At 44.6% G+C, this 17,187-nt stretch overlaps 1 protein-coding gene across 10 annotated transcripts in view; it reads left to right on the top strand.

The window, feature by feature from the left end:
• MARK2 (microtubule affinity regulating kinase 2) overlaps positions 1-17,187 on the top strand; it is a 122,123-nt gene that overhangs the window by 30,520 nt on the left and 74,416 nt on the right. Inside the window, exon 1 of one of the 10 annotated variants that reach the window (XM_080985692.1) lies at positions 3,554-3,697. The exons of the other annotated variants lie outside the window; for them this stretch is intronic. Coding sequence (XP_080841818.1) covers positions 3,662-3,697 — 36 coding nt within the window. The 5' untranslated portion in view covers positions 3,554-3,661. Of the gene's footprint in view, positions 1-3,553; positions 3,698-17,187 lie in introns of those variants that run through there. 10 annotated transcript variants of the gene reach the window in all.

Below are 17,187 nucleotides of genomic sequence, written 5' to 3'. Positions count from 1 at the left end.
TAAGGAGGTGTGTCAAAACACAATACCCTCCAAAACAAAATGTACAAGCAGAGGCAGGACCCCTCCCTCATGCTCCCTTCCAGTAATCATCCTGGATGCTCAGATGCACAAGATCCTAAAGTGACTTGATTTTGATAGGTTGGAAAAATACTTTTCCAGCCTCTCCTCATGTTTTGTTTGGTGTGTCTGGACCAAGGAAGCAGCGTCAAACTGTCTTGCTTCATCTTCTTCCAGTTGCTGCATTACAGTCCAGGAGACTTGGTTGCCCAGCCTCTGTTTCCTTTGAAAGTGTGCAGATATTGAGGTTTATGAATACACCCACCCCTCCCACCACCATATGTCTTGCAGAGGTCCTCCTGTTCTGTCTGCAAACTATGGTCAAGGTTGGCTTCTCAAGGATGGGGGCCTAGAAGCTGCTTTAAGACCCTGATGTGGTGAAAAGTGGAATAAAGTCTGTGTTCTATGTTTATAATAATATTTTATTCTCTTGTTAATTATGCTGTTTTAAGTGTTCATTTTATATTTGTCTTCCTTTGGTAATGTTTCCTCTTGAAATGTTTTAGGTTTTTTTGTTTTGTTAACTTTGCTGCGTTGACTTCTCTATAATGTTTTATTTTGAAATGTTTGTTTCCTGTTGGTTATGTTGCTTTGAATGTATAGTTTATGTTTGACTTTCTTCAGTAATGTTTTATTCTGGATTGTTTTATTTGATGTTTTAATGTGTTGTAAACCACTTTCAGATTTTTTCCTAAAAATATAAAGTGGTATGGAAATGAATAATAAGAATTATTGTTGTTAAAATAAAATAAACAGAACCTGGCTTATGGAATTCCCTCCCTGAAGAGGCATTCCTGGCACCAGCATTATTGTCTTTTGGTATCAGGCACGGATTTTAAAAAAATAAATCTCACAGACTTTTTAGGTTGTTATTTAGACACACTACAATTTAATATAATTTTTCATTTAGTATTTTTGACTTGCTTTTGCATGCCGTCCTGGAAGATTTGCTGAAAGGGGCAGTGTATAAAAATATCAGATGAATAAATAAGTTTGATTTGTGTCTGTAGCAAGTCACTGACACAGCCTCTGTGGATGCAGAGAGCTCTTTCCCACCATCCGGAACTTTAGTGGAATTAAATTGGAGCCATGCAAACCCACCCCACTCGCCTGCAATCTTTTCTTTTGGTCCCAACCCCTCCCCCTGCTGCCAGCTGTTTAAGCTGATCTGTAAAGAATGCTCTTTTCTCTGGCTTCTAGGCTTGGATTATACAGCTCTTTAACCAGCTCTCTCCAATCCAGCAAAAGTAGCATGGCAGTGCAGGGGTAGGGGGAGATCTGGCAAAGTCTGTTGCCCTATGGCAGTTGTTTCTTTTTCACTACCCCGCCCTTAAATATCATTCACATTATGGTGCTCCATATAAAGAGGCTAGGAAGTGGGTGTAAGGTACCTGTAATGGAGGTGCCCCATGGCTGTGGGTATTAATATACAGATGACTTCCTAGAAAAGATTATGGGACAGATTAAAAACAGGAAAAGAATCCTTTAGGAAACTGAGAGCCTTTTGTTACATACTGGACTCCATTTTAACTGTATGGAAATGCTAGAGAAGGCGGTCAGAAGGTTTTCTAACTTCTCAGGAATTGTAGACATTGTCATTTGCTTTAAATTTATTTTGAATCTTGAGGAGAGGATATAAATGACGCTGGCCATTTTTATTTATTTATTTATTTATTATTTTTTCATGTCTTTTTATATGCTTGCCTATAATGAAAGATAGATTTTAGCTCAGTTGGTAGAGCATGAGACTCTAAATCTCAAGGTTGTGGGTTCAAGCTCTGTGTTGGGCAGAAAGATTCCTGCATTGTAGGAGGGTGGGCTAGGTGACCCTCGGGGTCTCTAGAACTCTGTGATTCTATGAGAAGAAGGCTACCTCAAGACAAAGATGGCTTAGTAAAACAGACCAGGGGGAAACCCCAGTTTCAGTGCAAATTCATAATACGAAAAGAAATAATGGGTCTGCATGGGTAGGTAAGCTATGCAGGAAAAGTGGGGGAAATCGATTCTCACCTGATTTTAAACTTTCCTCCCTTCTCCCCTGGGGGCAATTTTTACTTACCATAGGTGCGTGGCTTTATCTACATTTCTATCTAGATTTCAGTCTTGGCACCTCCTTCCTCACTCCCCTCTTTTGGGTTACAAATAAAACCTGAAACAATAATAAAAATTGCAATTCAAAATAGAAACAATGCTAGTTTATGCAGCACTGAAACAAGTGTATTTTTTTCAGCTTGCTGGAATGCAATTAGCAAGAGAGGTAGGCTTCCCTCACTTGAGAAGACCTTTATGATCTATTTCCCCCCTCTTTTTTTAATGGCATCTTTTTAACTTGAGCCACATTTGGTTTTTAGATCGGCTGTTGTAATAATCCTGCTTCTGCTATCTGGCTACCCACCTCAAAGTGGGGTTGATTGTTGCAGTCAAGGACAATGTGGGAAGCAACCTATTACTTATGGTGGGCTATTCACGCATGCCGAATAGATGAGGAGAATACCTTAGTTTGTTTACAATGTACTTTTTAATTTTTTTATTGCTCCACATATATACAGTAATGTTGTAATTCTTACAACACCCCTGAAAAGTAGCCCTGCATTCTGATTCAGAGCTTGCATGGCCTCTACTGATCCAGATGTTGCAGAGCTGAGTATTATCAGCCAGGTGTTCACACCTCGCCCCAGATTTCCTGATGACCACTTCCAAAGGCTTCATGTAGATTTGGGACAAGATGCCACCCTGTGGCACCCCAGGGGGGCGGGGAGACAATTACTCAGTGGTAATACCTGAAACCAACCCTGGATATAGAATCTGAAGCACTATAGAACAGTGCCTCCAGTACCCATCCCACTAAGTCGACTCAGAAAGATAACATGGTCAATGACAGCAAAAGCTGCTTGGAGATCATGTAAGAATAACCAGTTTGCACTTTCCCTGTTCTCCTCTCCATAAAAGTAGTCCATCAGTGCAATGGATTTTGTCCCAGTGATCCTTTCCGCAGCCTTTGATTCCCCCCCCCCACCTGCTTGTTTTTCTCCCCTTTGAAAAAATACTCTGCTACTACTCCCCCTCCTTTGCACAATTGTTTTTCTGTGGCACTCCCGGCCCTGCTAAACTTCTCCTGCATCCTGTTTTACCGCTGCAATATCAACTCTCTCCTTCTCATGATATTTCCCAGCTGCGTCTTCGTCTCGCTGAATTACTTGTGTCAAGGTATGTTAAGTTTCTGGAAGCAAGCCAGTTTCCCCTCTCCCCCTCCCGTGTGTGTGTGGGGGGGCAGCTTGGAGTGCAGAGGGGAGATAACTGTTATGGGGTTTCAGGTTTTCCTGTGTGTAGCTTTCTGTATGTTCCCCAGATATCTCACGGCACATCTGAGTTAGATGTGTGCTGCCAAACAGCAGGAAGCTTTCTCTAAAATGCCAACAAATCTCTCCCCTCCCCATCCACCCTGCACCTCCTCCCTCCTCCCTCCCGCTAGTCTGGGAGGGAGGAAGAGGCGGGGCTAGTGCCATACACAGGGAAGTAACCTTTCGGTTCCCTTGCAAGGAGTAGGACAAACAGGAATTGCTGGCCCATGAGAAGTGGCAGCTAGCCTGTCTAACAGCTTCCCATGACGGCTGCGATATGGAAGAGAATTAATGGGCTAGTGAGTACCGGGCAGGAGGGGGAGGGAGCTGAGCAGCCAACCACAATCCCGGTGTTCTGGGTGGGGTGTGTGTGTATGTGTGGCATCTTAAGCTGCGCTTGTCACTCTCATAACTACTCTTGAGAGCCTTTGGGGGAAAGCAGGGAGGTGCCTTGGGAGCCTCCAGCCGCTGTTCATTGGGGGGAGAGCCCAGTTGATGATGGTGATGATTACCCAGGCTTGATGGAGAGACGGTCTTTGTGGTTCTGTTTCTCTTCCTCTCTCTCTTTAATTGTTGTTTAAATCATGTTAACTCCTGTTGTTCGGCTGGAACTCTTTACCTTCCCATAAGTGATATTTGAAGCTTTTACTTGAAAGCCCAGTAAAAACAGAGTCATCTTTTTCTCCCTCTCTTGCGTTTATTTTTTTGGATCTGCTATTAGGCAGGGCTGTTTGCGCTTGGAGGCAGGTTTTCTGCTGGGAAAGTCATTTGTTTAAGCACGGTTATGCAGCCCTTTGAGGAGTAGTGAACATGCATCCAACTTGGCTTTGTTTTCTTTCTTTTCCCGTTCAAGAAAACATGCCAATTTTACAGTGCTTTATTCAGAACCTGAAATTTGGAGTGTGACTTGCAAGTTTTGAAACACTAGTGAATATTCCCGTGGCAAAAGAGGGGTGTAAACAAGTGGACAGGGACCGTAGCGGTGTTTGGAGGGGTGGGGGCACACCTACATGTCATAAATGGTGGGGACAGGTAGCAATGGGCACAGAAACTCTGCTTCTGAACATTGCGGGGGTTTGGGGGCTGTTGTTGACACTCTTTGTTTTCAGGTATCTCTGAACATTGAGGACTACAAACTTGCTGCTTTTGTTTGTTTGCAAAAGCGTTAAAATTGACAATCAATTGAAACTGGGGATCTCAGGAGTCAATACTCCTGGGCAGAATTGTAGAATACAAACTTGTTGGGTGAAAAACTTGAATGAACCCTGGAATCTTGTACACAGATCTCTAAATCAAGAAGCTGGAGCCGTCTAATGTGTGTGTCTGGGCAGTCCTGCTATTAATGGTTCCTTTTATACCTCAGCTATTTTTATTGATGGCATGTGCACTACAGCCCGGCCAGCAAAACAGAGGTGCCTGGGGTTTATTTTGGTGTCATTGAATAATCTTCAAACATTTCATCGCCCATTTCCTCCTTGGCATAGTAGAAAACTTTGACAAGTGGGGGGAGCAGAAGTACTCTTGTTTAATTTTTTTTTTAAAAAAAGAATGTTCTGAGGTATCTCTGGACCACTGGTGATTCCTGAAATGGCTCCATTAGCTGGCAGGAGGTCTTGTTAGAAAGCTCCCAGCTTGCTTGATTTCTTTTTAAAATTGTGTTCCTAGTCCTCAGGGTTTCAAGCACATATTTGTCTCAGAATGCCAAAAGGTCACAAATATGGAACCAAATGCAAAGGAAGCCCAAATTGCTACATTTTTAAAATGAACACCTTTTAATTTACAAAACCGGTGTTGTTTGTCTTCAACATTACTGAGAAGTATGCCAGAATTCCCTGTTTAGAGATGGGAACTGAGGCTGTGACTTGAGCGTATGTTTCCACGCGTAAGGTCCCCAGGAGCAGTCTCTAGATACAGCTGGGAAACACTCCTTGCCTGAAAACCTGGAGGGCTGCTGCCAGTTAGTGTAGACAATACTGAGCTAGACAGACCAGTGGCCTGACTCTGAATAAGGCAGCTTTCTTGGTCCAACTCATTGGTTGCATCACACACTCTTGTTCATGGATGTTTTGGCACTTGGGATTTCTGATTCTATGACAAGGTTTTTTAAAAAAATTATTTAAGAGCTCAAATTCTTCCACATTTTAGTGCACATCTTTAAGAAGAGAATTTATTCAGAGGGCTCAAACAATTTGCTCATGTTAGAAATCTGAACTGTAAATTCAGATGCTCTTAAATATTAGTGGGATCCCTGTCTTACCTTGTACGTGAGTGGCGAATACAGCACAACTCATTGGCCTGTGTATCATAAGCAAATTACCTTTTTATGTCTGGCTACCTGGTTGTTACTTTCGTTTCAGCGTTTAAGCCTTTGATTCAGGAACTCTTCATGACTTCCTGTCTGGTGTATGCTTTTCTGCATTAAAAAAAAACAACTTCGAAGTGTCACAAGGCCCCAGAAACTGCATGCTATCTGCCCAGAAAGTTTAGAAATACTCCTCAGGTACTTATTTACGTTCCTTTATCATTTGCTATAGGGAACAACATATCCCATTGGCTCAGTGATGGAACATGTTTGCAGTGTTAGAAACTGAGATATGAAAGCTAGGAGCTAAATAGCACCTTAGACCTAGGTTATGGGCTCTACAACGGAATGTCTAGGAACACTTTTTTCCTTCCACTCTGCAGTTTTAATCTGATATCTTAGGCACAGTACTGTGCCCAGAGCTCAGAAACTGCGTGCGCTAATGAAATTCCCTGTCGCAAAATGCACTTAGAACAATGGGAATTTCAAACACGGCATGTTTGTCACATGCAAAAGATCCCAGTCCAATCTCCAGCATCTTTGGTAAGACTGGGAAATGGCTCTTGCCTTGAACCGTGGAGAGTCACTGCCAATCATTGTAAACTAGGCAGTGCTGAGCTAGATGGACCAATGAACTCTCTGTAAGGTACTTTCCTATGTTCCAGGTCATATTTTGATATTGATCTTGGATGTGTTATAGCTGTGTACTGCTGTTTGCCATCCCCATGTTAAATGTGGTTGAAAGTGGCAGTATTCATATGAACATAAGAAGAGCCTGCTCAAATATGGCCAGTGGCCCATCTGGTCCAGCATCCTGTTCCCACAGTGGCCAACCAGATGCCTATAGGAAACCCGCAAACAGGATCTGAGCATGAAAGCACTCTCCTCTCCTGCTGTTTCCAGCAACTGCCTCCAACCATGGAAGCAGAGCATAGTCATAATGGCTAGTAGCCATCAGTAGCCTTCTGCATAATACTGTGCATCCTCAGTGAGAAAATCAGGAATAGATGGTCAACTTCTTTGAAAGACAGCATGTCCACCGTTGCAGGAGTCCAGCAGCAGTGGCTGCGTTCTCATGTAACCATGGCTTGGTGGCACTACATGGATGAGCTCAAGCAAAGCATTGGGCTTGTGTGTTGCCTCCTTCAGGAGGAGGATTTCTGCTGAGTTTTGTTTTTCTTTTTATTGGTGTCATGTAAAGACTATTGATGTCATGTTTGGTTCCAAGGTTTAAAGCAGAGGTCAGCAAGGTTTATCTTACCTGGGCCGGTTCGGTCCCATGGAGATCCCTCCTTGGTTGGATCGCTTCCGCCCGCAATTTTCGGCGTCTGTGCAGATGTGATTTTTAGCATCTGCACATGTGAAGACGTGATTTTCAGTGCTGCATAAGCGAGTCCCCGCGCTGCGCCTGTTTAGCACAGCGTGCGAGCTGGCAACTGAGTTCAGAGGTGGCTCATGGGCCGGTCAAACGACCTCCGCGGACTTCTTCTGACCCATGTGCCCTAGGTTGCTGACCCCTGGTTTAAAGCAAACACCAGTAAGCTTTTTTTCTATAACAAGCCAACTTCAAACCATGGGTTATGAAGCTGGTTTGGGTTTTAAATTCCTGGTACACAGATAAGGCCAAGCTTGAGGTTCTTTAAAAACTGAAAGGAAACTCAGCAGAAGTCTTCCAGCCATCTTGAGAGGAGGCAAGGAGTACTCTGGGGCTATGCATTGCTTGTGTTAGTTGAGTCTCATCTAAACCTTGGTCTAGGGTTGCGTGCAAACCTGGGTTGTATAGGAGCTGGGTGTTCAGTCAAGGATTGTACAAGGAGGCCCCACATGAAGGGAGTGGAATGCCATAGAGCATGCCCCAGAATCTTCTGCTGCTCTGTGCAGAGGTGTGTGTTTCCAGATTGCCTGGTGCAGAAAAGGTAAGAATTTCTTGAAAACTGGTGGAATAGAGCTGTTCTCTCTCACGAATGCTTCACATCAGCTGCTGTGACGCTGTCATGCTTGATCGAGAAGGAAGGAGCCCATCAGTATACCCTTGAGGGCATAGGAGTGGTGTGTTTGCGTGAGAGTTAAACTGAAGTTTGATCTGCCCATGCTCATCGCCCGTATAAGGTTGGGGGGGGCCTGGACATTTTTTTCCTCCTGGCAGCCTTCCAGGGAGCAGTTTGAAATGGAGTTGAAGAGGACAATATGGCTGAGCCTAGAAGGAAGGACGTGTGTGACCATTTGGGATGGAAAGGACAGTTGATGGCACATAGGGTGAAGTGGAAATGGTAGCTGTGAGAGAGGGGAAGCAATGAGCTGTGCAGACTACTGAAGGCAGAGACCAGGGTTGGAAGCTTTCCAGGCTCATGGTTGCCTGGGCATCTAAAAGAAATTGTTGCTGGCACTTAAGAATTTGAAATATTCATGTGGGGCTGACGATGTTTTCTCCATAACCACAAGTGCCAGGGATGTCCTCCTTAAAAGAGAGTCGAATGGCATTAGCTTTTATTTTATTTTTAGCGGAGGAATCATGAGTGGGTTAATTCTGAAGCCTCTTGAGTTCTCTCTATTGCTTGGCTAGCATTCTTTACTCCCGACCGCATTATCTCCAGTGACATGTTTTGCTTCTCAACAACTTTTGCTGCTGCTGTTAGCAGGGACTCGAAGGTCACAGGCTCATGCGGCAGTGTCATATTCTGTGATGACCATGACGTGGTGGTGAAAATATGGGTATTTCATATAAGATGGAGTTTAAGGAAGGGTCATGGCTCATTTTACATCACCTACCCAGATCCCTCCCAAGTGAGGTTTTTTTGGCACCCCTTTGCCTTGTAAACAAGTTGCCCCAGAGCATGCTCACTCTGGCTCATGAGTGGCTCTTATCTTTAAGTAGAGTACTGGTGTCAGACTTTGAGATACTGCAAATCTTTTGGCCAGTTAAAGGCGTCCTAGCGGAAGGCTGGAGATTGTTGCCGAAATGTGACTGAATAGCACAGATGACTTTGGGGCTGTGATCAGTGTAGATGAGAGGCCTTATCTGCTGAAGTTAGTGAATGCATATTTGATATAACTTTTAATAATATGTGTACGTGTGTCGCTGTAGTGGGTTGTGTGTGAATACCTTTTTTAAAAAAGCATCACATACCTGATGAAACCTGTTTCTCATCCCATTGGTGGGACTGAGAGCTAGCAGCTTCCCAAGCTGCCTAATTTATTTATGTCAGAGGATGGATTTGAACACAGGATGCTCTGGCTTAGATTCTTAGATGCTGCCCTGTGCTGGTAACAAAAAGCAGTGCTACCAGTTGAAAACCTCAGTGGTACACAGCCTGTCTCATTTCCTTGTGTCTCGTTGGTACTAATTACTGTGCAGGCACCTTCTAGCAGAGCACCTTGTTGCTCCTGTTCTGTGCAGCATGGAAAAGCACTTGTCTTGTGTCCCAGATACCATGGTGTGTGTGTTTGTGTCCATGTCCGGATGGCAGATGGGGCAGTTGTGGTTCCATGCCTTGGAGCGTTAATGGGGAATAATGAGGCTGCTTTTCCTGAGAGCTATAAACAACTGGAAGCCACTGAATCTATTCTCTGGCACACCCTGCTGCGTGACTCTCTTTTTTGGACTTGGATTTATTTTTTATTTTTATTTTTTTGGCCTGCTTCCTAATTGTGCTTGGCTCTGTGGAGAGTCCCTGGAATTGCAGCATAAACCCTGCTTGGCTTGGCTTCGCAGTGAGATGGTGAGCAGAGATACTTTTGGAGCATCCCAAGGTATGTGGTGTCTGCAGTGCACCAAATATGTTTCTGTTTGCAAGATGCATTTGCATTATCATGAAACTGCTAGGAGGCACAGCTGGGTAAGGCTGGGCATGTGCTCCAAGGTTAGCTCAGACTTAATGAAACTGTGGTCCATCTAGTCTAGCATTGTCTCCTTTGACTGGCAGCAGCTGTACAACATATCAGGTGGGGGGGTCTTCTTCGTTACCTGCTACCTGACCCATTTCAGTGGAATTGCTAGAGAGTGGCCCTGTGTCCATACATGCTAGAAGTCATGTGCCACTGAGCCATGGTGTTATGGAAGTTACTAGGAATTTCCAAGAGCAACTATTTTAGGGTTCTATCCTTTGTTCTGGTACTCAAGAGCTGAAGGTGCTAAAAACCCAGAGTTTAGTAGGCAGATGATGCCTGCCTTAAGAGACAGAGAGACTCTGACTCCTAACAGTTTTGTAACTGCAATTGTACTTCAAGTCTCTTCCTGGAGAATTCCACCATCCATTTTTAAAGATGCACGTTAATCATTGTCATTGCAACAGAGAAGGTGAAATCAGCCGTTTGAGAGGAACTGGAAAGAGCTGCTTTTTGGGCATCATGAGGGCGGTTGCCCTTCACAGACAGTCATTTCTCCCCATTGATTTCAGGGCCCAGTTCTTCTGCCAGTACTCTTTCCTTCTAAGTACACTGTTGAGCACTTAGAGAGAACAGCTTAAGCCAGCTTTGGAGTGATAGTCTCACTTGAGCTGTCTTCTGTCTAACCAGCTGAATTTGATTTTCATCAGGTCAATTAGTACAATTTCATTGTTGATCTCAATATTGTCTCACTGGTAATCATTTGGAACCTAGATTATTGGATTGCTGGGTTCCTTTCTGGGCTACAAGGGTGTCTGCTTGAATTTCACTGCATGTCTGCCTTGCTTTCATGCTGTTTGGTGGTTCTATTCTGCAACATTTAATTTTTAGCTCAATAGCGTCTCCTTGATTGTCCCACATTCAAACAACAAGGGCACACTGAGAGGCAAAGTTGGTGGGCCACAGCTATGACTGTAGAACCTTCTCCTTCTACAAGCCTGCCTATAAATACTTTCCAGAACAGCTATGCAGCTTTCTTATTTGGGCTGGCATTAAACAGTCAGCAGTAAGCAGGTATGGACTAAGTTTAATGAGGTGGTCTGTATAGTCTGACTCTTTTTATTACTGTTGTAACTTGCCCCAGCCCTTGGGAAATTGTAAGATGGAATTTGGGACAGAATAAATAAACATTTACAAGCAAATTCTGTTTAGGACAGGAGTGGGAAACCTGTGGCCCTTCAGATGTTTCTAGACTTAAGCTCCCGTCCGTCCCAGACAGCCAACTGTCGGGGATGATGGGACTTGTAGTCCAGCAAGATCTGGAAGGCCACAGGTTCCCTGACCCTGCTTTACAGGCACAAACGACTGACACACATGTATGGACAAGCACTCTACTGAAAATGTGTGGACTAATCACTTTTGCAGACCTGTTTGCAAGGCTAGTTACTTTTAGCAGCCCACAGCATCCATGGAGGTGCCAGAAAGAGAGAGAAAGTCAGATTTGCTGCTGTCTCTGTTTGCTGCGATCCAAGGAAGAACTGCAGAGCTGGCAAGCGGCCTGGTGTGCAGTTAATCTTGTGGCGCATACGAAGTTGTCCATGTCTCCCCCACCCCCCTCTTTCTTCTCAGTTAATTTCTACAGTACTGGGGTCTTGCCAGCTTAAACGTAGAACCACTTAACCACAGAAATAACAGTGTGCACAGCTATAAATATGATGGCTTGAACTGGTGCCTAGTTGGGCTCCCCCCTGCCCCCAGCTTAGAAGCATTCATTCCTTTTGGCCTTGTGTGAAAACACCAGAGGTCTCTAGGCCTGTACCCAAACAAAGGGGTTGAGCCGTACGGGCATATTGCCAGGCTACTGGTGATGGGGGAATAAAGTCACAACGCCAACAGTTTTTGGGTCAAAAAAGGGGCAGCAGGAGTGTCCTGAAGGACAGCAAAGCCTGGGAACAACTTACCCAAAAATATCAGGGGCCATCTGTAAAATTCCAACCAGAATGCTTTCAGGCATTTGTTATATAGCACACATCAAATGCTCAGAGCACTTAATATGTTTCTCCGTGATCCTTTCAGCACTAGAGCAGTTTTAATATTTGGGGTGGGCCTTAGCTCTGTGGTAGACTTACCTGCTTTAAACATGGGACATTTGGCACACAGGTTCTCATACTTTCGGTAGGATTGGGGGCCAGTTTATGCAGAAGATCCTGGAGAACTGCTGCCAATTAGATCAGGCAATATTGGGATAGAATGAGCAACCAGTGATCTAACTTGATTTAATAAAGCTTCTCATGCACCAGTATATTGCATATATACCATATGTAATACAGTTGGAGGGCTGAGGCTGAGACCATAGTTTTGAACATAATAACAAATTATGGTTTGGTGATATGAGAATGAACCTGAAAAGAGCCTCAGGCTCTCACCCTCCCTTCTCCCTTTGCCTGCTCTCATTCATTTTTGCTTAATCTTCAAACCACAATTTGCTGTTGTGTTCAAACTGATAAACTCTGGTTTGTGCTTGTGTTGCAAACCAGGGTTTGAATCCTGACCTTCAGGGCAAACGCAAGCTGTAGTTTGCTGGTTTGGCTATAACAGCATACTCTGACGTAGCTGTAACTGGGAAGGAACTGTTTAAGCAACCCTGAGGCTCCTCCCAGGCTTGTTCTCATAGTAGCACCAAACTGGTTTGGCATTACCTCTAAATTGAGCCAATGATTCTGTGGACAAGTGAGGTTTTCACACAGGGACTTCCTGCCCCTTGCTCTAAACTGCAACACAGTTTCTCAGGTGTGTGTGTGTGTGTTTGTGTTTGTTTGTTTTAGGAAACTCCCAGCTTGGATGTCCTGGTGTTGCTTTTGAGTTCAGTTATAGGCTTGAATCTTCCCATGTTGATGTGGAGATGCTACTGCCTTTGAAGCTCTCTGGGGGGGGGGTAATTGTGCACAAAGGAGTGGAAGAGGGCTTTGCACAAATAGGGAGTTGCCACTCTGGTGGGGAGTGGTGGGGAGGATATCTTTGCTGCTTATCCTCTGGCAGCAGAGCCCTGGGCGAGGAGGTACTGATTATGCAGGGTGAGTCAACAGAGATTCCAGACAGTTGTCTCTGCTTAACCTGCCCTCCCTGAGGTAACCTGTCCTTATGAATTCTGTATCCTGCAGCCAGATTTCACTCAGAGGTGTTATATTTTTATTTTAGAGGTTCCCTTCCCGTCCCCTCTAGGAACTGACTAGCCTAAGAGTGGATGCCATCTTCAAAACATATGCAAAAAAAAATAAATCCTCACGTGTGCGTGTGCATATGTGTGTGGATTGGGGGGGTGTTGCCTGTTTTCGAACTACAACCTGTTCTCAGAAAAGTAGGTGCAAGTTAGCTGAAGGGGGATCAAGCTCTTTATTCAGCTGTGGTAGTTAGTACAGCAGAGTGCTTAAATGGTGTTTAATCCACATTACCTGGCCTTGAATATGTTCCATGGTTGGGACATAGAAAATGAATGGGTGGAGATCAGGGAGTTGGAGCTGTATGACTCCGGAGAGGGTCCTAGAGAACTGGGGGAGAAGAGCTGGGACCCCATAAAGTGTTCCGCCCGGGGAAGCCTCCAGTGGGCTGGAAGGGGAAGAGTTGGATCCTGGGGAGGGACCGAACACACTGTTAGAAGAGTGTTCTGCCCACAAGACTCTGGATATCCCAAGTCTAATGCCTCCTACAAAGGAGCCGCCTCCAGCCATTGAGGACATCCTCCTTTCTGGGAACGCATCTGAGAGTCTAATGCCAAGCTGGCTCTCTCTCTGCCCCCATCTTCAAGGACTGGCAGTGTCATTGCAAACAAGCTTTGCAAAGCCAGCCTACTGGAAGGAGAGCCTGTTTGATTCCTGCATTGCAGGTGGTTGGACTAGATGACCCTTGTGGTCCCTTCCAACTTTACAATTCTATGATTGCCTAGTGCCAAGACTTATATTTGCTTGTTAGAGAAATGTTTTGACTTGTGCTTAGTCAAGTATTCCAGTCTCTGATTTACCTGCTGAACTCATGCTTTGTAACCTTACTTCAGTTCATTACTCTGTCCTCAGCAGGAATAGTGTCAAGAGATATCATTCTTTGCCCTGCCATGAGAGTCTGGGCATTTGCTTTATTTGGAGCATTAAAAAAACCCCACAAATGTATCCCTCCTCTCATTTATCCAAAGTGAATGTGAAGTGGCTTAAAATTTGTAGTGACATGATAAATAACAGTAATACAACAGCAATGGCACTAGAACGGATAACCTTCTTTTCAGTAGAGACCAAAAAACATGGCTACAGTCTCAGGAACAGCAACCAGCAGCAATTGAATTCTTGGTAAGAAAAGAGAGCTTGCTACATGCTCTTTTTGCATGAGAGGGGTTGTTTGGCCAAACTTCTTCTGTAAGAGAGGCCAATGTCAGGACTTGGATCAGTTGGTGCGACTACTGAGAAGGTCCCACACAGGTGAGTGCCTGCTGACCTTTATTTGGTAATGACACCTTGGGTGTGGGATGGAGCACACAGAGGGACACACCCAGAACAAGGTTATCCTTAAGCTCCAGCTTAGTGGTAGAGCATCTGTTTTGCATATAGAAGGTCTCAGGTTCAATTCCCAGTGGCAAATCTAGGTAGGGCTGGGAAAGACTGCTGGTATAAGGAACCTTCCTATGGCCAAAGCCGTGGGTTTTGCAGAGGAATTTGCAAGTATGGGAGGTGGGCAGCCAGGGAATATGGGCAACAGCAATTCAAAGAGCAGAATTTCTTTTGTGGTTCTGATTAACACCATGCTGATTTTTTTTTAAAAAAAATCAGGCTGTTTCTTTATTGTTTCGTTGGTGGCATTATAGACTTTATTTCAATGTATGTGGTGGTGGTTCAGTGTGTAGGCTGCTTCTGGCATGGATATATGTGGTGCAGAATGCAGCATATTAATAAAATAAAAAGAGCAAGGTGGTGATTTGGATTGTGTTCCCTGGCCTTGACTCTTGCTTGGACCTATTAATGAAAGAAGAGCAGCACGTTCAGGGAGGTGAAGGGAGAGGGAGGAATTCCCTTTCTTCTAAAGCAGGCATAGGCAAACTCTGTCCTCCAGCTGTTTTGGGACTACAACTCCCACCATCCCTAGCTAACAGGACCAGTGGTCAGGGATGATGGGAACTGTAGTCTCAAAACATATGGAGGGCCGAGTTTGCCTATGCCTGTTCTAAAGGCAGCAAAGCTGGATAGAATCAAACTGCTCTCAGAAGCAACCTTCCTGCTTCCCACCAAATCAGTCTTCTTGTCATCTGTGTTGCTGCTGTGCTGACTTCCCCCCTCTCCACCCCTCACCGCCTCCTGTCTCTCTTCCTCATCAGGAGTGTATCCCTCTGGGCTTCACGTGAGCCATGTGGATGAAGGAGAAGTGCTCCACTCACTCTGTGGGTGCTACAAAGAATTGCTGCTTAATGTGGGGGGGGGGAATCCCAGTGGGAGGGAAAATGGAGCTTACCAGAGGAAGCTTATAGCTAACCACAGAAGTGGAAGGTTGTTTTGGAGGGGATGGGGGTGGAGATAATAGAGAGGGAGAACATATGCCAAATGCTAGGATGAGTGCCGAATAAAAGTTCATATTCTTAGCTGCCTATTTTTAGCTTTTCTTGTCAGATGCAGATGGGGGCAGTTTGCGTCAATTTTTCCAGTACGGAAGGACCTCCATTTTCTGGACTTGGATTTACCTGCTTTTGGCCACATTAAGTTTATTCATTTCTCTTCCTCCAGCCATTTAAGGGAGGAGGTCGGATTTCATTTTGTTTTATTCCTTGCATTTTTTATCCTGCCTTTCTCTCCAAGGTGTTAATGGTGGCATAAATGGCCTTCCTTTTATCCTCCCAACAGCTCTGTGAAGGAGGTTAAGTGCTTTTGCCCCACCTCTGCAAATATTCTCATCAGATCATTTTTGCCTGTCTTGTAGGTTGTGCCTCTTGTCATTCAAGAGTTTATGGATTTGCTTCCATTTTGGAGAGATGCATATGTTAGCACAGCCTTCCCCACCTCAGTGCCCTTCAGATTATTTTAGACTATGATTTCCACCATCCTTTTAAATATGTAAACTGCCCTGAGATGTATGGATGAAGGGCGGTATACAGATTTTAACAACAACAACAATCCCTGAACATTGGCTATGCTGGCTTCAGGTGATGGGCTATCCAAAATATCTGGAGGGCACCTGGTTGGGAAAGGTTAAATTAGTGTTTCTTGGATACTATTTACATGAAAATATTCCAATATTAAGCATACGATTTGGAGAACTTTTCCTGGGTCACCTTTTGTTGAACTGACACAAGCTCACTTTGATAATCTTTACCCATCACCATCTGACTTAGCTGTGAAGGTGAGGTTTGCTTATGATAAAGCTTCCTTCCACTCCCACAGTGAGTGTCTTTGCTTGCCTGCTTTCCTATTTAAAACAGTAATTGGGGGCCATGGACAAAAAGGCAGGCAAAATAATGCACATTTTAGCCATGTTGCTCCTTTTCCTTATCGGAAAGCATCTCAAATACACAAGACATCACAACTAGCTTAGGGAAACTAATGTGTGACTTGGGGGCATTACTCATCAAATCTGCTACAGTAGATGACAAAAAAGGGATCTTTTCAGTTGACTGGTATGCAGGAGCCTTTTCCTGGGAATATTTTAGGGCTTTGGTAATGCCCATTGAAGGTGGTGAGCAGAAGGAAGCCTTCAGCTTTGTCTCTCCAACCCTAAAGTGGCTTTGTTTTTTCTGGGTGGTCACTGCGCTCACCTTTCTAGAATAGCCTTCCACAAGAACATGCTCACTTATTTAGGTTGAGAGAGTTGGCATCTGGATGGTAGGCTTAGATATACTTTCAAATCTCAGGGCTGTTCTATGCCTCAACTGGGGCACAGGTTACCCACATGCAGCACAGGCTTCAGAGACTAGTACCATCCCAACCTGCGTCTCCCATGCCATGCTAATACTTGCTCCCTGGCTCATACAGTGGTACCTCGGGTTAAGCACTTAATTCATTCTGGAGGTCCATTCTTAACCTGAAACTTACTACTTTAGCTAATGGGGCCGCCGCCGCGCCGCTGGAGCACGATTTCTGTTCTCATCCTGAAGCAAAGTTCTTAACCCGAGGTACTATTTCTGGGTTAGCAGAGTCTGTAACCTGAAGCGTATGTAACCTGAAGCGTATGTAACCCGAGTTACCACTGTATAAGAGAAATCGCCCATGTGAACTGAGAATGCAAGACAAGCCCACTGTAATGTGGGTGTCCAAGCTGTGGAATGCTCTGCTGTGTGGGAGATTCTGTCAGCCACTGCTCTCTATGGCCATAGCCACCAATGAAAACTAATTTATTTGGACACATTGTTGCATTGGGTGTTCTTTCTGTTTATGGTTGTTGCTGCTGTTTTATTTTCATGATGGCCGTTTTTTGTTTGATTATGCTTTGCTCATCTTGAGGGATCCTGTTTTAGGACTGAAAGGTGGGACCCAAGGCTCTGGGCCCATGAAGGCTGAATGTGTATAACACTTGGCTTCCTGGGACACCTGAACCCGGGATCCTGGTTAGTTAAGCCAGAATTCATAAGCCAGCAAGAAACCACAGTTTAAGGCTATCTAGCAATCCTGGCAACAAACCAGGATCCTGGATTCA

This window comes from Podarcis pityusensis (genome assembly GCF_964106645.2).
Source record: "Podarcis pityusensis genome assembly, chromosome: 16".
Taxonomy (NCBI): domain Eukaryota; kingdom Metazoa; phylum Chordata; class Lepidosauria; order Squamata; family Lacertidae; genus Podarcis; species Podarcis pityusensis.
Note: the sequence above shows the minus strand (reverse complement) of the source record. Positions and strands in the feature narration are given on the sequence as shown.